Source organism: Vipera berus (assembly GCF_964194415.1).
Source record: "Vipera berus genome assembly, chromosome: Z".
NCBI classification, from domain to species: Eukaryota; Metazoa; Chordata; class Lepidosauria; order Squamata; family Viperidae; genus Vipera; species Vipera berus.
In genome coordinates, this window is record NC_138205.1 from 61,921,313 (window position 1) to 61,941,940 (window position 20,628).

Genomic DNA, 20,628 nt, shown 5'->3' on the forward strand with positions numbered 1-20,628 from the left:
TTCCAGCTGCCCCATCTGAGTTTCAGCAAAATGGAGGCAGGGAAAAACACTTGGGCCACTTCAAACAGTAGCTGAACCTTCAGCACCCTGGAGAGATATTTTCATGGATTTTATTGTGGAGCTTCCAGAAAGCTTCTTGGGCAACACTGTAAATTGGGTTGTGATTGACTTATTCTCCAAGCAAGTCCACTTTATCCCTTGCCAGAAAATTCCCACAGCTAAAGTATTGGCAAAGAAGTTCCTACATCACATCGACCACCTACATGGGGCACCACAATGTATTATTTCAGACAGGGTGGTCCAATTCACGTCTAAGTTCTGGAGAGCTTCTCTGGACCTCTTAGGAACTGACCAAGGCCTCAATTCTAGTCACCAATCTCAAACAAATGGCAAGACAGAATGATCCAACTCAGTACTGGATCAATACCTGTGCTGTTTTATTAACTATCAGCAAGATGACTGGACAGACCTCTTGCCATTTGCTGAAGTAGCTTATAATAATGCTGTACAGCAGCACAGGCTTCACACCATTTCAAGTGGCAACTGGGCAAGATTTTAACCCAATCCCTGAATTACCAGTCCAGAAAGCCACAATTCCCTCTTTAAAAGAGTGGATTAATTAATTGAAAAACACATGGCCTGTAGTGTGTAATGCCTTGGCAGTTGCCCAGTCAGCTTACAAGCTGACAAAAGAAGAATAGAACCTAAACCATTCCACATTGGGTACCATGTATACCTGTCCACCCAGTTCCTACAGTCCTCACAACTCTCAAAGAAGTTTAGCCCAAAATAAATAGGGCCTTTTCCTATAAAGTGAATTATTAACCCAGTCACCATAGAATTAGAATCGCCAAAATCATTAAGAAAGTTCCACCCAGTATTCCATTGCAGCTCCTTAAACCAGAAGTGATTTGGCTCTTAAGGCCGGCACCTCCTCTAGTCCCTGAGCCTATTATGGTGGAGGGACTACAGCATTTTGAGATCAAGGAGATCCTAGACTCATGCACACACCAGGGAGTCACCCAGTACCTAGTAACATAGAAAGATCGCCCTGGGACCGCGCTGGAATGGGTGCAAAAGAAACATGTAAAATTCCCTAGACCAAGGATGTCAAACTGCTGGCCTGCAGGCTGGTTGCATCATGCAGAGGCCATGCCCATCCCAGCTCCAACAATGTGAAAAAAGTCACAATACATTGCAACACATCACGTGACACAGTGAGTTGACACCCATGCCCTAGTGTCTAGAGATGGCCCTTGAGGCCATCTGTGTTCCCTCCTGCTAACCGGTGCCTGGGAAAACAGTCACTTATTACCTTTTCAACTTGAAGTTCTCATAACATCTTTGCATCTGCAAATTGGCTCCTGATAGACTGGGGCACTGGGGTCAGGCTGACTTAGCTTAACTCTTTTGCATGGGGACTTCAGATTCCACCTTTTTACTCTGCAATCACTTTCTCTCAGTAAAAGATCCTCTTTGAAACAATGCTTGTTTCCTGAGTTGTACTTTCCTGGGGGAATAGCTAAGGCAGATCCTTAAACATATATTTGAAATATCTTGGGTGGTACATGTCAGACTTTCTTGCTACCAACCTAGACAGAAGACTGTTAATTGAAAGACCAAGTCTTTTTGAATTCTAATGAGTAATACGTATTAGAAGGAAAGTTAAGATAAAATGACAAGTATTCCAATGAGTAATGAGACAGCAATAAACAGATAATTTATGATGGAAACACCCTCTTTCATTTTCCTGCTTTCTTTTGATGGAAAAGGATGATTGAAAGTGGGGCATGGTACATTGGATAATTATTTTGATAATAGCTACTTGGCTTAGTATAAGAATCAGGTCTCATAGCAAATTATTGGAGGAAAACAAATAGTCTCCTTATTTTCAAAAAGGACAGCAAAGACATTCTGGAAACTATTAATCAACTAATCTGGCATCAATAACTGGTAAAATTCAGAGGCAGATCATAATGCAATCCTTATGTACCTGAAAAAATGATTACCTGTCAAACACAAACTTGTAAAAACAGATTTTTGCCAAAATAATTTTGTTTTATTTTTTCCTTGGGTAACGTCCTGGACACCTTGTGAAAATACTCATATTTATTAGGAAACCATTTAACAAAAGTATATAGTGTACTCTACACTCTATACTTATTAGCAAGGTAGTTAAGCGTGGGCTGGATGGCATAAAACAGGGGTCTCCGGGCTGCAGCATGCCAGAAACCAATCCATGCAAACAAGCAAAGCCCCATCAACAGGATGCAGGCAGTACATAAAACCATGCCCTCTCTGGTTCACAGAAAAACCTCTCTCTGTGGAACTGGTCCCTGGTGCTCAAAAGGTTGGGGACCTCCAGCATAACAGATAAGTAGATAAGATAATAATAATAATAATAATAATAATAATAATAATAATAATAATAATAATAATAATAATAATAATAATAATAATAATAATAATAATAATAATAATAAAACCTTTATTGTCAAAGTACAACATGTGTACATTGAGATTAGCTGAGCCTCCCCCCGTGCTCTCTCCCCCCAACACACAGTGACAACAAACCCTCCATCCTACCACACCATGTGAACCAACTACACCACACACCAGCCTCCCAAGTTAATTCTGCATAAGATTATGTCCCATTTAAAAACCTAACAGCCCACGGATAAAAGCTATTTTTCAGCCTGTTGGTACGGCTGGCTATATTCCTATATCTCCTACCGGATGGTAGGAGAGTAAAGAGATACCGTCCAGGGTGTGAGTCATCCCTGAGAATCTTCCTCACTCTTCCAATGCAACGAGCCCTGGCGATGTCATCCAGTGGTGTCAGGGAACAGCCCACAATGTCTTGTGCTGTGCTCACTACCCTCTGTAATACTTACGAAGCTGGCTCAAAAAACATCAACTTATTAACTTCTTCTGACCAAACTGGAGGGAGATATTGAGTGATGTGCCAAAAGTTTAAAATCCAGACCTTGTACTCTTTATATTTTATTAGTGGAATAGCTAGGATATGAAGGAATGTTTATCAAATCTGCAGATGATACAAATATGAAGAAATGAATAACAAACGCCCTAGCATAAGGGTTGGGAAATTTTCTCTGTAAAGAGCCAGATTCTGACCCTGCTCTGCCTTCATGGGCATGGCTAGCAGCATGTAAGTCAAGAAGTGTGATAGTCATTGGACAGAGCCAGCCTGCTAGCAAGGAGGTCACAGAAACTCAACAAGAGCCCAAGTTGCCTTGGATCCACTTCTTGATTCAGCCCTCACTTTGGGATAATTGCAAAGGCTTGGTCCTGGTGATCTGTTGTGTAACCATCCAAACTTAACTCATGGGTTGCACAAAAACAGATGGCAGCATAGAATTGGCCTATGGGCACACCAAGAGGCAAAAATCAAATAAAAGATTGCTTTTGATAGATTGTAGAAATTATCTGAATAAAGTTTGGCAGCAATAAATACAAAGAACTTTATGAAATAAAATGCACATGAATCCTCAAATAAATGAGTATGATCAAGAGGTTAGATAAATCTGGATATAATGCAATTCTGTGAAGAAGGACTATTCATGGGGTCATTGACCATGAGTGGCAAAAAAAAGCAGTGGGTGCGACTTATGATTTTTTTGTTGATTTATTCATTGAGTTTCCTTGTGGGAAGCTGGCAGGGAGCATCAGAAACCTACCTACCTCATCATTAACCCTTATGTCAAGCTATGAAGACTGCTTACGTTAGAACTGCCATGCTGCTTCTAGCTTGCCTAGAGTTGCGAGGGGGGAGGGGAAGGTTTGGAATGCTCAGGTGGATTTTATTTGATGGGAACCAAGGCCACCAGAGGAATGTTGTGGCAAACAGAAACATTCTTTTCATAACACCAGTTTGGGGATTAATTGGACAATGTGACCTGACCTGTCAGAGAGGGGAGGGAAAGTCTTACTCTTTTAATTATCTTTTTCCCACCATATTGCAGAGCTAGTTTTCCATTCTTTAGTGCTGGTAGGCTGTATCCAATAAAGTTTCACATTAGAAATCAGAGTGGCTCTAGCATATTTGCTTCATCAGAATCAATAGTGGAAACTTGACACGATCATTATCTTCCTTGCTTCTTTCCCTCCCTCCCTCTCCAGAATTTCTGCTAGCTTCCCCATTTATCTTGTACAGGGAGAAAGTTGGTGGAAAAGCCAGCAGGAATTTGCAAATTGAAGGCCAGTAAACAGGTAAGTGGCTGTTGTGAAGAAGGGATTAAGGGGGTGCACAGGGGTACAGATAAGGAACAATACATGAGACTGTGAGAAAGGTGCCAAATGAGTTAGAAGGGTGCATGGGTGTGTGCCAAAAATGCTAAGCAGGTCAGTGGGGATTCCCGTGGGGGAGGGCAGCATAGATTGGGAAGGGCGCCTGGAGGTGTGCAAGAGATACTATGCAGATCAGATAGGACATGAAGGTAAATGACACAGGTCAGGAAGAATGCATAGGGGTTGTAAATTACCAAGTTATTCAGGAATGGCACATGGCAGGGAGGGTTGGAGTAAGCTGGGAAGGGTGTTTCCCTTTCCTTCTTAACCCATCTCATCCCATTAGGCAAATATGTCATTGCTGCTGGCTGGGAAAGAGTGAGCGATTGCAAGATTGGCCAGAAAACTGCCACAGAATGTCAAGAATGAAGATCATGTGACTTCATTCAGCCTAGCAGTGCAGCAGCAGCCAGTAGCACTGAAGCAACAAAAATTCTTCAATTTTCATTCCCTTGGGAATCATGAGTCCTAAATTTTGGATGCATTCTGTAAGTTAGACCATTTGAGGTGCTTTGGTTCAAAGGTAGTCTGGTTTAAAAATTGTTGGGCAATTATATATTTCACCCAGTTAAATATCATGATAATAAGAATTTTAGTAGTGTATAATATATATGATAAAACTCTACAATATTTGAAAGAATGTAATAAAAAGAGAGTACAGTGTCTATTCTTTTTCAACCCTGCATATAACAGAAAGGCTGATTTCAGTTAAATGTTAAGGGGAAAAATTGTAAGATTTTGTAAATGAAGCTTATTAATATTACTTACAAGATAGGTTATGGATTCCCTTTGCTAGATCATTTCAAGCAAAGCCTGATTTTGAAATGCATACTTTAATTTGGATTCCCACATAGAACAATTGATTGAACTACATGTTCTTTCAGTTCCTGATTGCAATCTCAGCTTGCTGTTTTTCATTAAACCAAACAATATTGTGGGAGAATTGGCTAGAAACTGGGAGATTGTGAGTTACTCTCCTGTCTTGGGCACAGAGGCAGCTGGTGACCTTGGATCAGTTACTTTCTCTCAGCCCTAGGAAGGAGGCAAATGCAAAATCACTTTTGAAGAACTGTGTCAAGAAAACTGCTGGGACTTAACTAGACAGTTCTGAGAATTGATATAATAGAACAGAAAAAAAAATCACACAGACACACACAAATACTGACAGTGGCAATTATAATGGCAACAATATTTACCTCCAAGTCTCGATCTGACAGAAATATCAGCTACTGCTCTAGAATTCCACCACTGGTCCTGATTTATTTCTTTCAAGAGTAAGGGTCTCCTATCAGCAGTTTGGACTCTTCTGTAAAATACAGGTGCCTGCTTTGAAGAATGTGTATCTTTCCCATCTCGCAGGGATTCATAAGTTTTCTTATCTAAGATTTGTTGGTCAACTTTACCACCTGGGCTCGAGGATCCTGAACAAGGGTTGATTATTGGCACATCATCCCGATGCGGTGCTAGAAGGTAGCTCTTATCTTCAGGAGGAAGGAAAGTATTGGATTTAAGAAAAGTATTACTGTCCTTTTCTTGGAAACTGGCAAAGAAATGCCTGTCTTCAGGTCCCCGTACAAAAGGCATATACATTCTTTTCAACAAATCTTTGTGCTGGTTTAGATGCATCTTGTGAAGTGAATCAACTGGACTTAGGCATGAATAAGAATGAAAATGTCTTGCAGTGACTTGAGAAGCCATGGTTAATTTTTAACTTGATTTAATAACTTCCATTAAAACTGCAAAGATTTAATAAGATTTAATAACTTACATTAAAATCAGAAATCATAGGCTCAACTGCGAAGCTATTTTTTTAAAAAAAAAAATGAAGTGCTTCTTTCTATAGCTGGAATAAATAAAGGCAATGGCAAACCACCAAAGGAATGATGCTTCATATATTCAAAGATTCTCAGTTGCTTAGTGACAGTGGAACATGAACACATAATGTACAATAATTATATGTAGTGCTCTTGCTCTGTAAGTGAAGAAACTTTTCACTTTCACACAAATGGTTTTTATTATCACAGTATTTATCTTTTCTACACCTATATTTGGATAGAATAGAACAGAACGGAACAGAACGGAACAGAACAGAACAGAACAGAACAGAACAGAACAGAACAGAACAGAACAGAACAGAATAGAATAGAATAGAATAGAATAGAATAGAATAGAATAGAATAGAATAGAATAGAATAGAATAGAATAGAATAGAATAGCTTTATTGACCAAGTGTGATCAGACACACACAAAATTGGTCTCCAGTGTATAAGTTCATACTGTACAAATAAGCAGAAAGTAATAGGCCACAGGTCATAATCATAGTTACAATCATTACTTATAAGTTACAAACAACAATTGATAAATCATAAGAAACCAATAGGAGAAGATAGAAGGAAAGATAAGAAAATGAGAAAAGATGAGAAATAAGATAATGCTGTGGTAATTAAGTGTTCAGCAAAGTGATGGCATGGGAGAAAAATATCTTTATGTCTGGTTGTTTTGGCATTCAATTCTCTATAACGGCATCTGAGATGAGAAGTTGAAATAGATTATATAGAGGATGTGAGGGGTCTGTAGATATTTTCTCAGCCCTCTTTCTGGTTCAGATCCTCAATGGAAGGCAGGCTGGGATGTTGACTGTTTCTGCTGGTTTAGAGTCATCTGCAAATTTCTATTCTCTCCCCTAAATTATTTATGAAGAGTACTGGGCTTAAGACAGAACCCTGTGGCATCCCACTGCTTACTTCCCTCCATGTAGATGTAGTACCATTAAGGATGACTCATTGAGTACAGTTTGTCAGCCAGTTATAAATTCATCTGGTGGTGATGCTGCCTATCCCACATTTTTCTAGCTTATCAAGAAGTGGGTTGTGGTCTACTTTGTTGAATGACTTGCTGAAGTCTAAGTATACTATGTCCACAGCATTTTGCTGATCTACTTATTTAGTCACTTTGTCAAAGAATGAAGTAAGATTGGTTTGGCATGATCTGTTTTTAACAAACCCTTACAGGCTTTTAGTTATAACGTTATTTGTTTCTTGATGTTTGCATATCTGTTTTTTTATTATCTTTTCCAGTACCTTCCCAGATATTGATGCTAGGCTGATTTGTAGTTTTCTGGGTCTAGTTTTTTTTCTCCCCCTTTTTTGAAGATGGGGACCACATCAGCTCTTTTCCAATCCTCAGATAACTTCCCAGTGTTCCAGGATTTTTGAAAGATATGATACAGTGGTTCTGAGATAACATCTGACAGCTCCTTTAGAACTCTGAAAAGCTTTGGATGAGGTGAGGGAGGCTTATAAAGCACAGGTAGATAAAAACGAATGGAACTGAAACCATTCAAACTAGGGGGAAAATATATCTCACAACCAAATTCCTAAAGTCTTTGCAGACCTCAAAAAAGCTGAGCCCAAAATTTGTAGGACCATTTCCCATAAAATACATACTTAGCCCAATAACAGTGGAATTGGAACTTCCAAAAATATTTAGACAAGTTCACTCTGTGTTTCACTGCAGCCTGCTTAAATGGGAGCTAACTTCTCCCTTAAGGCCAGCAGAAGCCCCTCACAGCCCATTATGGTAGAAGGGGAACAACATTTTGAAATCAAAGAGATATTAGACTCCAGAAAACATCATGGATTGACTCAATACCTGGTAGCATGGAAAGACCTCCCACTGTCCCAAAATGAGTGGGTACACAAGAAACATGTCAGAGCCCCTAGATTGCTAAAAAGTGTGGGAACGGCCAGAATTTGGCCTCCCAAGAATTTGGTTTCTCAGCCTTCAGCTTTCCCAAACCCCCTTAATTGACCTCCACGTGGGTTACAGTGCAGAGCATACTCTCTTGGCTCACAGGCAGGCTGGCATGTGGGAGGTTTGGGAAATGCTATGATAGAGCTTTCACATATATCTTTAGTATCTTGTTTTTGTAATGATCTCATAGGCACCTGAGAAGTTCTCACTATGTATGTATCCGATTATATCTATGTATCCTATGTTCTATGAGATGGATGGAGTTTTGTAATGTTGGAGGTGAATAAAAGTTCAGCGGGCAGTGCTCAAGGTTTTTTTTTTTACGGAGACGAGGCTGCCTGGCTGGTTCAGAGCTCTCTATCAACCCTTCATCTGAATTCCTTTCCCTTCGTCTGAATTCCTTTCCCTTCGTCTGAATTTCTTTCCCCTTCATCTGGTGACCCCGACGTGATGCATGTGAGGTTAACTGTAACTTCTGGCTTACCTTTGCTCAGCAGGAGCTAAACAAACGCATTCAACTATTCATTCCATTTAAGGAATCAACAAGGTAAGTTCAACTATTCATTCCATTTAAGGAATCAACGAGGTAAGTATGGGGACTTCTCTTTCAACAGGACAGAAAAAACAGGTATCTGACCTTTGCAATTTGTTGACAAGGACTACGCAAACAGTTAAACTCTATAAAAAGGATGTAGAGGAGCTGGTTAAGATTATTGGTAAATTATGCCCTTGGTATCCTGCAGCTGGGTCTTTGAATCCCAATGATTGGCAAGAAATTGGGAAAGATTTGCATTGGGCTGCAACCACTCCAGTATCAGTACTATACACTTGGCAACTCTGCTGTAAAGCTATTACTGAGTGGTCCAATCCTCTCTTGTACCCTCCAAAATTAATACTTCCTGAGGCACCAATCCTGTACCCCCCAGACCCTCAGCCACCACTGTCTTATAATTCTTCACGGCAGTGGAGCTCTGAGAGTCAGCAAAAATTGGACCTTCAACAGCCTCAAACACAGACTGCTATTCAGCAAATGGTGCAGTCTGTATTGGCCTCTGGAATTCAGAGGACGTCCAGGAGGCATTACCATTAATGGCTGTCTGCCCCATGGTCCAAAACGCTCAAAATCAGCAAGTCCATGAGTCTGTCCCATTTGCAGTTTACAAAGAGCTGAAAAGAAGTGTTACAGAAGATGGGTTGCAAAGCAATTTCACTCGAGGGCTTTTCCCTGAGAAGGCTCAAAATGAAACTGCTGCTGACGTTCTGATGGAACAATTGGCATTTGAAAATAGTAATCAGGACTGCAAAACAGCCCTGAAAGCAATTTATTCCAAACCTGAGACTACCATTGCTCAGATGATTAAATTGGGTCAGAACATTGAAACTGAATCTCATGAGACAGAACTTTTAGCTACAGCTCTTGCAGCTGTAGTTCATCCAGCCAAAGACAAAAAATGCTTTGCTTACCATTTTATGGATGATATCTTGCTAGCTGGAAAGTCTTTACCTGTTAACTGCTTACTAACCTTACAGGAAATCTTGGCTAAATCGGGACTTGTCATTGCCCCTGAGAAGGTTCAAATAAAACCTCCCTTTCTATATTTAGGTCATCGGATGCTTCAATTTTCTTTTTCTCCTTTTGTTCCAGCTCTGCGCGTTCCATCTCATTTTACTCTGGTACAATTGCAAATTTTTTTAGGACATCTGAATTGGGCTAGAACATTTTTAGGGTTAACTACTGCTTTGTTGCGTCCACTTTTTATTGCCTTGCAAGGTCATTTAACCCCTGACGCACGGATTCCAGTCTCCACGGCGATGCGGCATTGCCTTCATCAAATCAATTCTGCCCTTCGTAGTTATGATTAACAGAGCTTCTCTTTTAGGATCATTGTCAGCAGCCTTTTTCCATACTCCTTTACAGCCAACTGCTATCTTATTTTTTCCTGAAACGCTTAAATCTATATGCATTGTAGAATGGTTGTATTTGCCACACACACCAGCTAAAAATGTATCTTCCATCGATGTGTTATATTCTGATCTTTTAATGAAGGTACGGCATCGCGCGCTCCAGTTAACTGGCTTTGATCCTTTAGTCATTCATTTGCCTTGCACCAAGGATCAGCATGATTTCTTTATGCAAATGTCTAATGCTTATGTGATTGCCTTTGTAGATTATGTGGGAGCTGTATTGTTTAACCCCCCAAGGAACAACGTTTAATTTTATTACAGGAATTGCCTTTTGTTTTTCAGTTTGCACAGGTTTCTACCCCTCTTCCTACTGCTATTACTTTATTTACAGATGGATCTCGTACCCGTGGGGTGGTTGTTTGGCAAGTTCATGGCAAATGGCAAGCTAAGTTCACAGCTTCTCAAACATCCTCTCAGCGTGCTGAACTTGCTGCAATAATTTTAGTCTTTGAATTACATGATATAACTCCTTTTAATCTTATTGTGGACTCACAATATGTTTACAATCTTTTAACCATATGGTATTTGTTTACTTATCCCCACTTTTGGACCATAACTTGCTTTCTCTATTCCTTACTTTTCAAACTCTCCTGCATGCTCTCCACTCTTTTAAAATGGTTACTGACCCTTTGACTAGCCATTCCTATTTTCACCAGAATGCTAAATCTCTTCATGCTACCTTTAACATTCCACTTTCTCAGGCTTGTGATATTATCTCAGCCTGTCCTTCTTGCTCCTCCTCCCCCCATTCTTTTCCCTTTGATGCTGTTAATCCAAGAGGAACTGAGGCCAATGCTGTCTGGCAGATGGATGTTCCGCAATTTTCTCCAGCTTTCTATCTTCACGTTTGCATAGATACTTATTCTGGCTATGTGTGGGTTACCCCCCTTCGCAGCGAAACTGCCTCTCATGTTATTCAGCACCTTCTCACTGCCATGGCTGTCATGGGACGACCACTTGTCTTAAAGACAGACAACACTCCTGCATATACTTCTAATGCTTTTTCTCAATTTTGCAGCACTTGGGATATTTCTCTCCAACATGGCATTCCATACAATAGTTCAGGCCAAGCTATAGTGGAACATGCACATGGTACATTTCAAGCTTTGTTGTTTAAACATTTAAAAGAAAGGGGAATTACTCCCTCAGATCTTAAATCTTTGATTCCAGTATTGTTATTTACTTTGAATCATTTAACGACCACTAATCAAGCTTATACTCCTGCAGAGAGACATTTTAGGAAGGAGCTTCCTCTGGAATGACCACAAGTGCTATATAAGGAGCTGCCTGAGCCAACCTGGAAGGGACCAGCTGAATTGATTACTTGGAGAAGGGGGTATGCATCTGTTCTTACTCCTACAGGACCGGTGTGGGTGCCTGCCAGGTGTGTGAAGCCATTCCAAGCCAAACATGAGCTGGCACCAGAGGCTGAGCAGTCCGCTCCCAGAGTTCAATCCAGCTCTGACATTGAACCCAAACCTGGTGGGTGAAACACCATGAAGGCGTAAAAGACCTTCGCAGCCAACAGGAACTCAGCCACCAGTAACAAGGGGAATGTTAAAAACACTCAATGCAGATGCCCTTTGTGATCTCAGAACTTTTCCTGTCAGCATTTATCACACAACTTAACACCAATTCAGCACTTGGACTGTTGCTGTGTTTTTTGGTTTTTATTCCTTCAGCTGTAGGAATTCATGAAGATTTAGCAAATAGAGGACAATTCAATTTGTGGCTACAACTGGCCAATATTTCTGGTCAGAGTAATTTTTGCTTAAAAATGTCTGCCTCTGTTCATGAAGTTACTAGTTCTTGCATTGTTCCTGTCTGTGCTCCAGCTACTAATATTCAAAATTATACTCTTTTTGCCAATTTTAATATATCTACCAGATTTTGCTTGGCTTAAACATGTATTTGTTTATGGTATCTTAACTATAGTTATATTGATTAGTTTGTGTTGCTGTATCCAATGTATTCCCTCTTTGCTAGCATTGTGCCGTTCGCTTATTGTTAAACAATCCCACACCTCTACCTTCAACGCCAAAGATTTACACGTTATGCAAGCTTATCTCGAACATTCTGCTTCTGTCATTAAACAAAAAAGGGGACATGTGGGAACAGCCAGAATTTGGCCTCCCAAGAATTTGGTTTCTCAGCCTTCAGCTTTCCCAAACCCCCTTAATTGACCTCCACGTGGGTTACAGTGCAGAGCATACTCTCCTGGCTCACAGGCAGGCTGGCATGTGGGAGGTTTGGGAAACGCTATGATAGAGCTTTCACATATATCTTTAGTATCTTGTTTTTGTAATGATCTCATAGGCACCTGAGAAGTTCTCACTATGTATGTATCCAATTATATCTATGTATCCTATGTTCTATGAGATGGATGGAGTTTTGTAATGTTGCAGGTGAATAAAGGTTCAGCGGGCAGTGCTCAAGGTTTTTTTTTTATGGAGACGAGGCTGCCTGGCTGGTTCAGAGCTCTTAATTCCTTTCCCTTTGTCTGAATTTCTTTCCCCTTCAAAAAAGGTTACATGCCTGTTATCCAGATAAGCCTGATTAATGTCATTTTTTCAATTCTCTCCCCTTTATTATTTTGTCTGTCTCTCATTTTTCTAGAGGGGTGGCATGTCAGAACTTTCATTTATTATTTTCCACATTTCAGATATTCTTTATGCTTTAGCTGTCAGGTTCTACCATTCTCCCTGGAGGGGGAGGAGGGAGGAAAGGGGTTTGTAGTATTTGTGATGCATGCTTCCCTATCTGCTTTGATGTATTCTCTTTGGGGTGGGGATGGAATCCCTCGGGGCCATCTGTCTTATCTTGGTGCTGAGGGAGGAAACTGCAAAGACCTCTTAAACTAATCTTCATTTATATTCAAAATCTTTCTATTTCTTTAACCATATTCAAACATTTTTAAATACTCCCTCTGGTAATTCCCATCATCTAATTTCTTAATTCTCACTTTAGCCCTGACTGTCACATTCTAGCCAATTTTTTGGAACAAGCAATTGATATGTTGAAAATAGCACTCAACTCCATGAGAGAAGAGAAAGCTAACTCATGCTGGGGCATCGTCGGTCTGGGCTCCGCAGAATGAACAGATGGGGGGGGGCTGAACCACCAGTCCCAAAACCTCCAGGAAACAACACTGAAACCACAGCTGTCACCACCGCCATCCCCCGCTGAGCAGCAACTGCAGACAGAGATGAAAGATGGCACAAACGTAAAAGGAAACATCAGTCCATCCAAAAGTTCCCGCCACTGGAAGTGAAGTACCACGGTGCCTGGGATTTTTCCTAACCCAGGTGCTACACTACATGGAAGAATATGGCCATGACATTGCAAGTGACTGGGCCTGGGTTTGCATTGTACAAGCGGCCCTAGACAGCACTGCAGTGGACTGGGTAGTAGATTTCCATGATGGTAATGCACCAAAGCTGCAAAATTTCAACCAATGCATGGCAGCTCTTAGATGCTGTTTCGAAGACCCCCTAGCTGATCGGAAAGTGCACGAGTGAATAAAGACTGTACAACAAGGCAGGTGACCCGTAGTGGAGTACACCCTAGCCAGTAAACAAAATTGGCTGGAAGACACCCTAATTAGCCACTTCAAGGACAGCCTGAACTATGACGTCTATGATGCCTTCATCCCCTGAGGAGACCCCAACTGGCTTCAGACTGGTACATTCTGGATGAAGAGGCAGAATTCAATTTAGCCAAAAGGCAGTGATATGGGGGGAGATCATGGGGAAGGTCACCATGTGAGCCAACCCACAAGCCATCGAAGCAAGCTCTAACTGCCAAAAGGACATCTTCAAATGTGGGCAAGAGGGACACTGTGCAACTGAATGCCACTCATGCATTCCTGTCCAGAAACCTGATCGAGTTCAAGCCAGAAAACCTGGGAAGACTCCAGCGAAGCCAAAAGAGATGGCCATGAAGAGCACGGAAATCATCAAGTTCCCTGCCTCAGCCAAACAAAGAAAGGGAACTCAAACCAATCCAGGTGGGACATCCAACTCGTTGGATGACAACTCAGAAGACGAAGCCCTGATAAGTGGACCCATTATGCCCCTCACCCGGACAATAGAATTGTTAGCCCCCGGCATGCCCAAGAGAGTGGAAATCAGTGCATTAATTGACTCTGGCTGCACCCACTACCTCATAAGCACAACATTAGTGGGAAATTTGGGAATTCCAGTGAGGAGGCTGAAGAAACCGATCTCTTTCGGTGAATTAGATGTGTCCATAGTAGGGGGGATGCCCATCACACTAGCTACACTGCCAGTCCAGCTCACCATAGGGGACCATGTAGAGACTATAACTAGAAAAGTAGTAGCGGAGGAAGGGAATGAGCTGAACTGGTGGCAGCACCGCACAAGCCTGAGCAAGAGATGGCTGGAGCTGCAGGGCTGTAAGGGCTCAGCGGAAGTGCCAGGATCAGTGCTTCTTCGGGGCTGTCAAGGCTCAGTGGAAGAGCCAGGATAAGCACCAGGATCCAGCTGGAGCTCGGTGCTGATTCTGGCGCTTTTGCTGAGCCCAGAAGAAGCACCGATCAGCTGGAATGTTGCAGCATCTCCAGGGTCTTGTGATTTACATTCAGATGCTTAGCAACTGATTCGTATTTATGATGGGCACAGTGTCCCAGCATCATGTGAAGTGACCAAAACCTGCTGCAACCACCCAGCAGATGGGGGAAATAAAAACCAATCCCCACCCCACCCCACCCCACTCCTGCTGCCAATCCTCAACAGAAATGCTCACAACAATGAAAACCTCGGACAGGAGGAAGAGCGCTCCAGGCAGGCAGGCAGGTATCTTGCTCGGCTGTGGCTTGGGGGGCACTTTTTCAGTGCCATTGTAACTTTGAACAGTCACTAAGCAAACTGTTGTAAGTCGAGGACTACCTGTACTTCATCACTTTTTTGTGGGGTTTTTTTTTGTCATCAAATTTTTGACACCTTGCTAGGTGACTGGTGGTACTCGGATGTTGCCATATCTTAAAAGTGGTACAATGGGTGAAAAAGTTGAAAAGCTCTGCCATAAAAATCTGGTTGGGTACAAAGCTCTCCAAACCCAAATTGTATTCCATGAGCCCGCAAGAATTGGAGAAGATGTAAAAATGACAAAAATTTAGAAAGGGATTTTATTCAACTGGCAAAGCCAAAAACAGCTGTCCCTGTGCTATTCCAAGAGAAGAAAGATGGAACTCTTTGCCTTTGTGTGGACTATAGAGCTTTGAACACAGTGAGCAAGAGCAGTCTATACCCTCTTCCCCTCATGAAAGACATGCTGCCCCACCTATTGAATGGGAAAATCTTCTCAAAGCTAGATTTGAAAAAAGCCTATTATCGGATCAGAATAAACGAGGGGGACAAATGGAAGACAGCATTCAATTGCCCCTTAGGATGTTACCAATTTTGAGTTCTACCTTTTGGATTACAAGGAGCACCCGCAGAATTTATGCAGTTGATAACTGATGTATTACGGAAGCACCTGTACAAGGGGGTGCTTGTTTACCTAAATGACATCTTGATATTCACTGAGACCATGGAAGAACATGTGAAGCTGGTCAGAGCGGTCCTTAAAAAGCTCTGGGCAACTCACCTTTATGCCAAGCTATCTAAATGTGAATTTCATAAAGAAAGAATTGACTATCTGGGATATCGCATACCACCAAATGGCATAGAAATGGATCCTGGGAAGGTCCGAGCAATACTGGAATGGGCTCTGCACTGCACCAGAAAGCAGTTGCAGAGTTTCCTTGGTTTCGCTAATTTTTACTGGCAATTCATCCCTTCCTTTGCCCAAATTGGGAATATGGCAAAACCCAGGAAAAGGTGGAATGAAATAGAAATGAAATGAAATAAAATAGGAATGGGTTTTGACATCTAGAAAATTATTGTCCTTGTCTATTAAATGCAAATACAATCAGTTCTGCAACCAAGTTTCATTAGTCTTCAGTTAAAAACACAGTTCTCAACTTATAACCACAAATAAGCCTAAAATTTCTATTGCTAAATTGTTAAGTGAATGTTGCCTTATTTTACAATCTCACTTGCAACAGTTGTTAAATGAATTACTAAAGTGTTAATAACAAGGTTGTTAAGCGGATCTGGCTTCCCCACTGCCTTTGCTTGTCAGAAGGTCACAACAGGTGATCACATGACCCAGGACATTGCAACCATCATGAATCAGCTGCCAGGTTTCTGAATTTTGAACACAGGGATGCTGCAACAGTCATAAGTGTGAAAAAAGTAATAAGTAACTTTTTTCAGTGCTGTTGTAACTTCAAATGGTCACTAAATGAACTATTGTAACTAGAGGGTTACCTATACATTGCTGAAAAAAATATGTTTCTTTGATAAGTGAGAGCAAGACCACATAAAAGAAAATTGTATTATTTTGCTAGGAATAAACTCCACTGAGCTAATTCTGTGGAATTGTGCAGAAAACGTTTACCATAGAACATAGAACATAAGAGTTGGAAGGGAGCTTGAGGTCTTCTCATCCAATCCTCTGCTCATGCAAGAGACCTTATACCAGGGCTTTTCAACCTTTTTACCCATTGTACCACTTTTAGAATAAGGCAATGTCTGAGTACTACCAGTCGCCCAGCAAGTTGTCAAAAACTTGACTAAAAAAAAGAGGAAAAAAATGATAAAGTACAGGTAGTCCTCAACTTACAACAATTCGCTTAGTGATTATTTGAAGTTACAACGGCACTGAAAAAAGTGACATGACTATTGTTCACACTTATGACTGCTGCAGCACCCCAGGGTCATGTGATTTACATTCAGATGCTTGGCAACTGATTCATACTTATGACGGTCACAGTGTCCCAGGGTCATGTGCTCACCTTTTGCAACTTTTTGACAAGCAAAGTCAATGGCCAGGGGGGAGCTCATCACTCAGGTTGCAGGGTGCCTATGTGGGGGGAATCCATGGGTCTCTGGTGGAGGGGGGTTTGACTGGGGTGGGTGCTCTCCTTCATCCCTCTCTCCCATTGTCCCTCCCTTCCTCCTTCCCTGCCTCCCTTCTATTCTCCCTCCCTCCCTCCCTCCCTCAGGTTGCAGGGTGCCTGTGTGTGGAAGGGGGGAATCCATGGGTTACTATTGTGAGTGGGCAGGAGGGAAACCAAACTTTTCAAAAGAGCCTTGGTGGAGCAGTGGGCTAACGCCTCCTTAAGTAATACCAGCTGCTTGCAATTAGTGCAGGTTCACATCCCACCAGGCTCAAGGTTGACTCAGCCTTCCATCCATCTGAGGTAGGTAAAATGAGGACCCAGATTGTTGGGGGCAATAAGCTGACTTTGTAAAAAATGCCGCTGGGGGGGGCGAAAGCCCTAATAAGCAGGTATATACATAGAATGAAGGCTATTGCTAAGCACATTTTGCTTTAGATTGTAAGCCGCCCTGAGTCTTCGGAGAAGGGCGGGATATAAATGGGATAAAAAAAGGCATGCTACTGTTTATCCCTACCTTTTTTCTTTCCTTCCTTTCTTCCTTCCCTTCCTCCCTAAGTCTAAGGCTTGGGGGGAGGGGCTGGTGAGGAGAGAGTGGAGAGAATCCACTGGACTCTGCCTCCAGCTGCAGCTTCTCCTCCAATTGGTCCCACTTTCCCTGCACAGACCAAACGGGAGATCCACTCCAGGTTTTCAAGTGGGGCACCTTTGCTTGCCAGCCCACCCGCCCGCCTGGTTCCTGAGTCAGATGCGTCCTTAGGGCTAAGGCAGGGATAAGCAACCTTGGCTCTTTTATGACTCATAGACTTCAACTCCCAGAATTCCTGAGCCAGGATAGCTGCTCAGGGGATACTCCAGCTGCTGCAATTGGACAGCCCAAGCAGCAGAGAAAAGCCAGCAAGTGAAGGCAAGCATAGTCAGGGTGCTTCACACAGCTGTGGGAAAAGACACCTCGGGGGAGGGGTGGGACAGCTTCCTTCCCCAGGAGGAACCGGCAGGCCAGGCGGTGGCTGCAGCAGGCATGGAGAGCTTTGGCTTCCCGGAGCTGGGAAGAAGGAAGCTGAGCTTGTTCCTGATCCTTGTGAGCCACAGTGGGGCAGTTCCACGCAGGGCCAGCTCCTCCTTCCCGTGGCTCCCAGCATGTGCCCGGAGGATGCTGCATGCTCGCTCAGCCTTATCTATGCCCAGACAAGGACACCACAGAGAGAAGCGGAGAGAGAGGAGGATAAGGGAAGGGAGGAGAGGAGGGCACCAAAGCCACGCCTCCCTTGCCCGCCCACCACCACAGCAGCCTCCGCCAGCTGGAAGCAGCACTGTACTGCTGTACTGTACTGTACTGCAGCACAGCACAGCAGCCTCCGCATCACAACCAGGTGGGAAGGCTGGATCCCAGCCAGGTGACCGGGTAGGCGAAGAAGGACGGAGGAGCAACGTGCAGCCAGGTCCCTGGCTTGGAGACGTCTTGGCCAATCAGGCTTTTAGATCCCCCATTCCAGCCACCCACTTTCAAGGGCAGCTACGGGTTCTTAATTAAAAAACATGGGGAACAGTAGCAAGCCACGGCAGCAGGCGCTGGGTCACATCTCCCGCTCAGCGAAGACAAAACACCTCAGCAGGTCTTAAGTGGAGCTACCAAATCTGGGCTGCTGATATCCAACAGGTGAGAGAAGTCCTCGCGAACAGGACAGCCACATATGGCAGAGGCGCTGCTCGGAGCTGGAGGGGAGGCCGGGCAGATTACAGGCACTGCTGGCAGTGCTGGCACGGAGGGTGCTCGCGCGTGTGATCACCCTCCAGCCCCAAGCAGCACCTCTGCCATGTGAATCTGTCCCGTTTGTGTGTGTGTTCGCCCTCTGCACCAGTGCCCACAATCTGCCAGGCCTCCCCTCCAGCCTCGAGCAGCGCCTCTGCCATGTGTGGCTGTCCTGTTCATGTGTGTGATCGCCCTCCAGCCCCAAGCAGCACCTCTCACCCTCCATCCCAAGCAGTGCTTCTACCGTGCAATCACCCTCTGTCCCAAGCAGCACCTCTACTGTGCAATCGCCCTCCAGTGAGAAGTTAGAAAGTCTCATGGAACTTTTTCTTTGTCCCACAAACACTAAAAGCTGAGAAGCAAATGGAGAAACAGAATGCAGCTGAAAGCAGGTTAGTAAAAAATGCTTTTTTAAACTTTTTTTCACAATTTTTTTTACAGTGCTGTTCAACTGGTCCTTCGCGTACCATCAGCCATGTGCTTGCGTACCACTAGTGGCACGCGTACCACCAGTTGAAAACCCCTGCCCTATACTATTTCAAACAGCTAATTGTCCAGTCTTTTGTTAAAACCTCCAGTGATGAAGCACCTATTCCAGGGGTCAGCAACCTGAAACAGTGAAAGAGCCACTCGGAACCGGTTCCCTCACAAAAGGAAAAACTGGGAGCCGCAAAAAATGTGTGCACATGTGCATACATGCGCGCATGCGCAGAACAGGGTTTGACTGAAGAGTGGAGCCAAGGCGAGATATGCACCTACCCTGCATATTTGAATTGATTGGTTGAACTTTTTTAGTCCCACTTTTTTTTGAGGGGGACTGCACATGGCAGAGGACTGGGAGCCGCAGGAGATGGCTGAAAGAGCCGCATGCGGCTCCGGAGCCGCGGGTTGCAGACCTGTGACCTATTCTGAAGGCAAACTGTTCCACTGGTTGTTCTCACTGTTAAGAAGTTTCTCCTTAATTCCAGGTTACTTCTCTCCTTGGTTACTTTCCATCCATTGTTTCTTGTCTTGCCTTCTGGTGCTTTGGAAAATAAGTTGACCCCCTTTTCTTTGTGGCAGCCCCTCAAATACTGGAATACTGCTATCAGATCACCCTTAGTGTTCCTTTTCTCTAGACTAGCTATACTCAATTCCTGCAACCATACAATGTTTTTGTCTCCAGACCTTCAATCATTTTAGTTGCTCTTCTTTCCACTTATTCCAGTCTCAACATCTTGTTATGCGATGACTAAAACTGGCTGCAGTATTCCAGATATGATCTTACTAAGGATTTATAAAGCGGTACTAATACTTTACCCCTTCATGGATTACTGCCTTGTCGTGGCGAAGGGGCTTGTGTAATACAATGAAGCTATGAGCTATGCCGTGCAGGGCCACCCAAGACAGAAAGGTCATAGCAGAGAGTTCTGACAAAATGTGATCCACTGGAGAAGGAAATGGCAACCCACTCCAGTATCTTTGCCATGAAAACCCTATGGACAGTACCAAAATGAAAACCAAGATCATGGCATCTGGCCCTCTCAATTCCTGGCAAATAGAAGGGGAAGAAATGGAGGTAGTGACAGATTTTATTTTCCTGGGCTCCAAGATCACTGCAGATGGGGACTGTAGCCAAGAAATTAAAAGACGCTTGCTCCTGGGGAGGAAAGCCATGGCAAATCTAGACAGCACACTAAAAAGCAGAGCCATCACCCTGTCAACAAAAGTGCGTATAGTCCAGGCTATGATCTTCCCGGTTGCAATGTATGGCAGTGAAAGTTGGACCATAAAAAAGGCTGAGCGCCAAAGAATTGAGGCTTTTGAACTCTGGTGCTGGAGAAGACTCCTGCGAGTCCCTTCGACTGCAAGGCGATCAAAACGGTCAGTCCTAGAGGAGATCAAC

At 43.2% G+C, this 20,628-nt stretch overlaps 1 protein-coding gene across 1 annotated transcript in view; it reads right to left on the reverse strand.

Moving 5' to 3' along the window:
- Positions 1-6,006, reverse strand: part of SPMIP7 (sperm microtubule inner protein 7) — a gene marked incomplete at both ends in the record, with an annotated part of 97,081 nt that extends 91,075 nt beyond the window's left edge. Inside the window, one exon of the mRNA XM_081346215.1 lies at positions 5,505-6,006. Coding sequence (XP_081202341.1) covers positions 5,505-6,006 — 502 coding nt within the window. The remainder of the gene's footprint in view (positions 1-5,504) is intronic.
- Between the last annotated feature and the right edge of the window lie 14,622 nt (positions 6,007-20,628).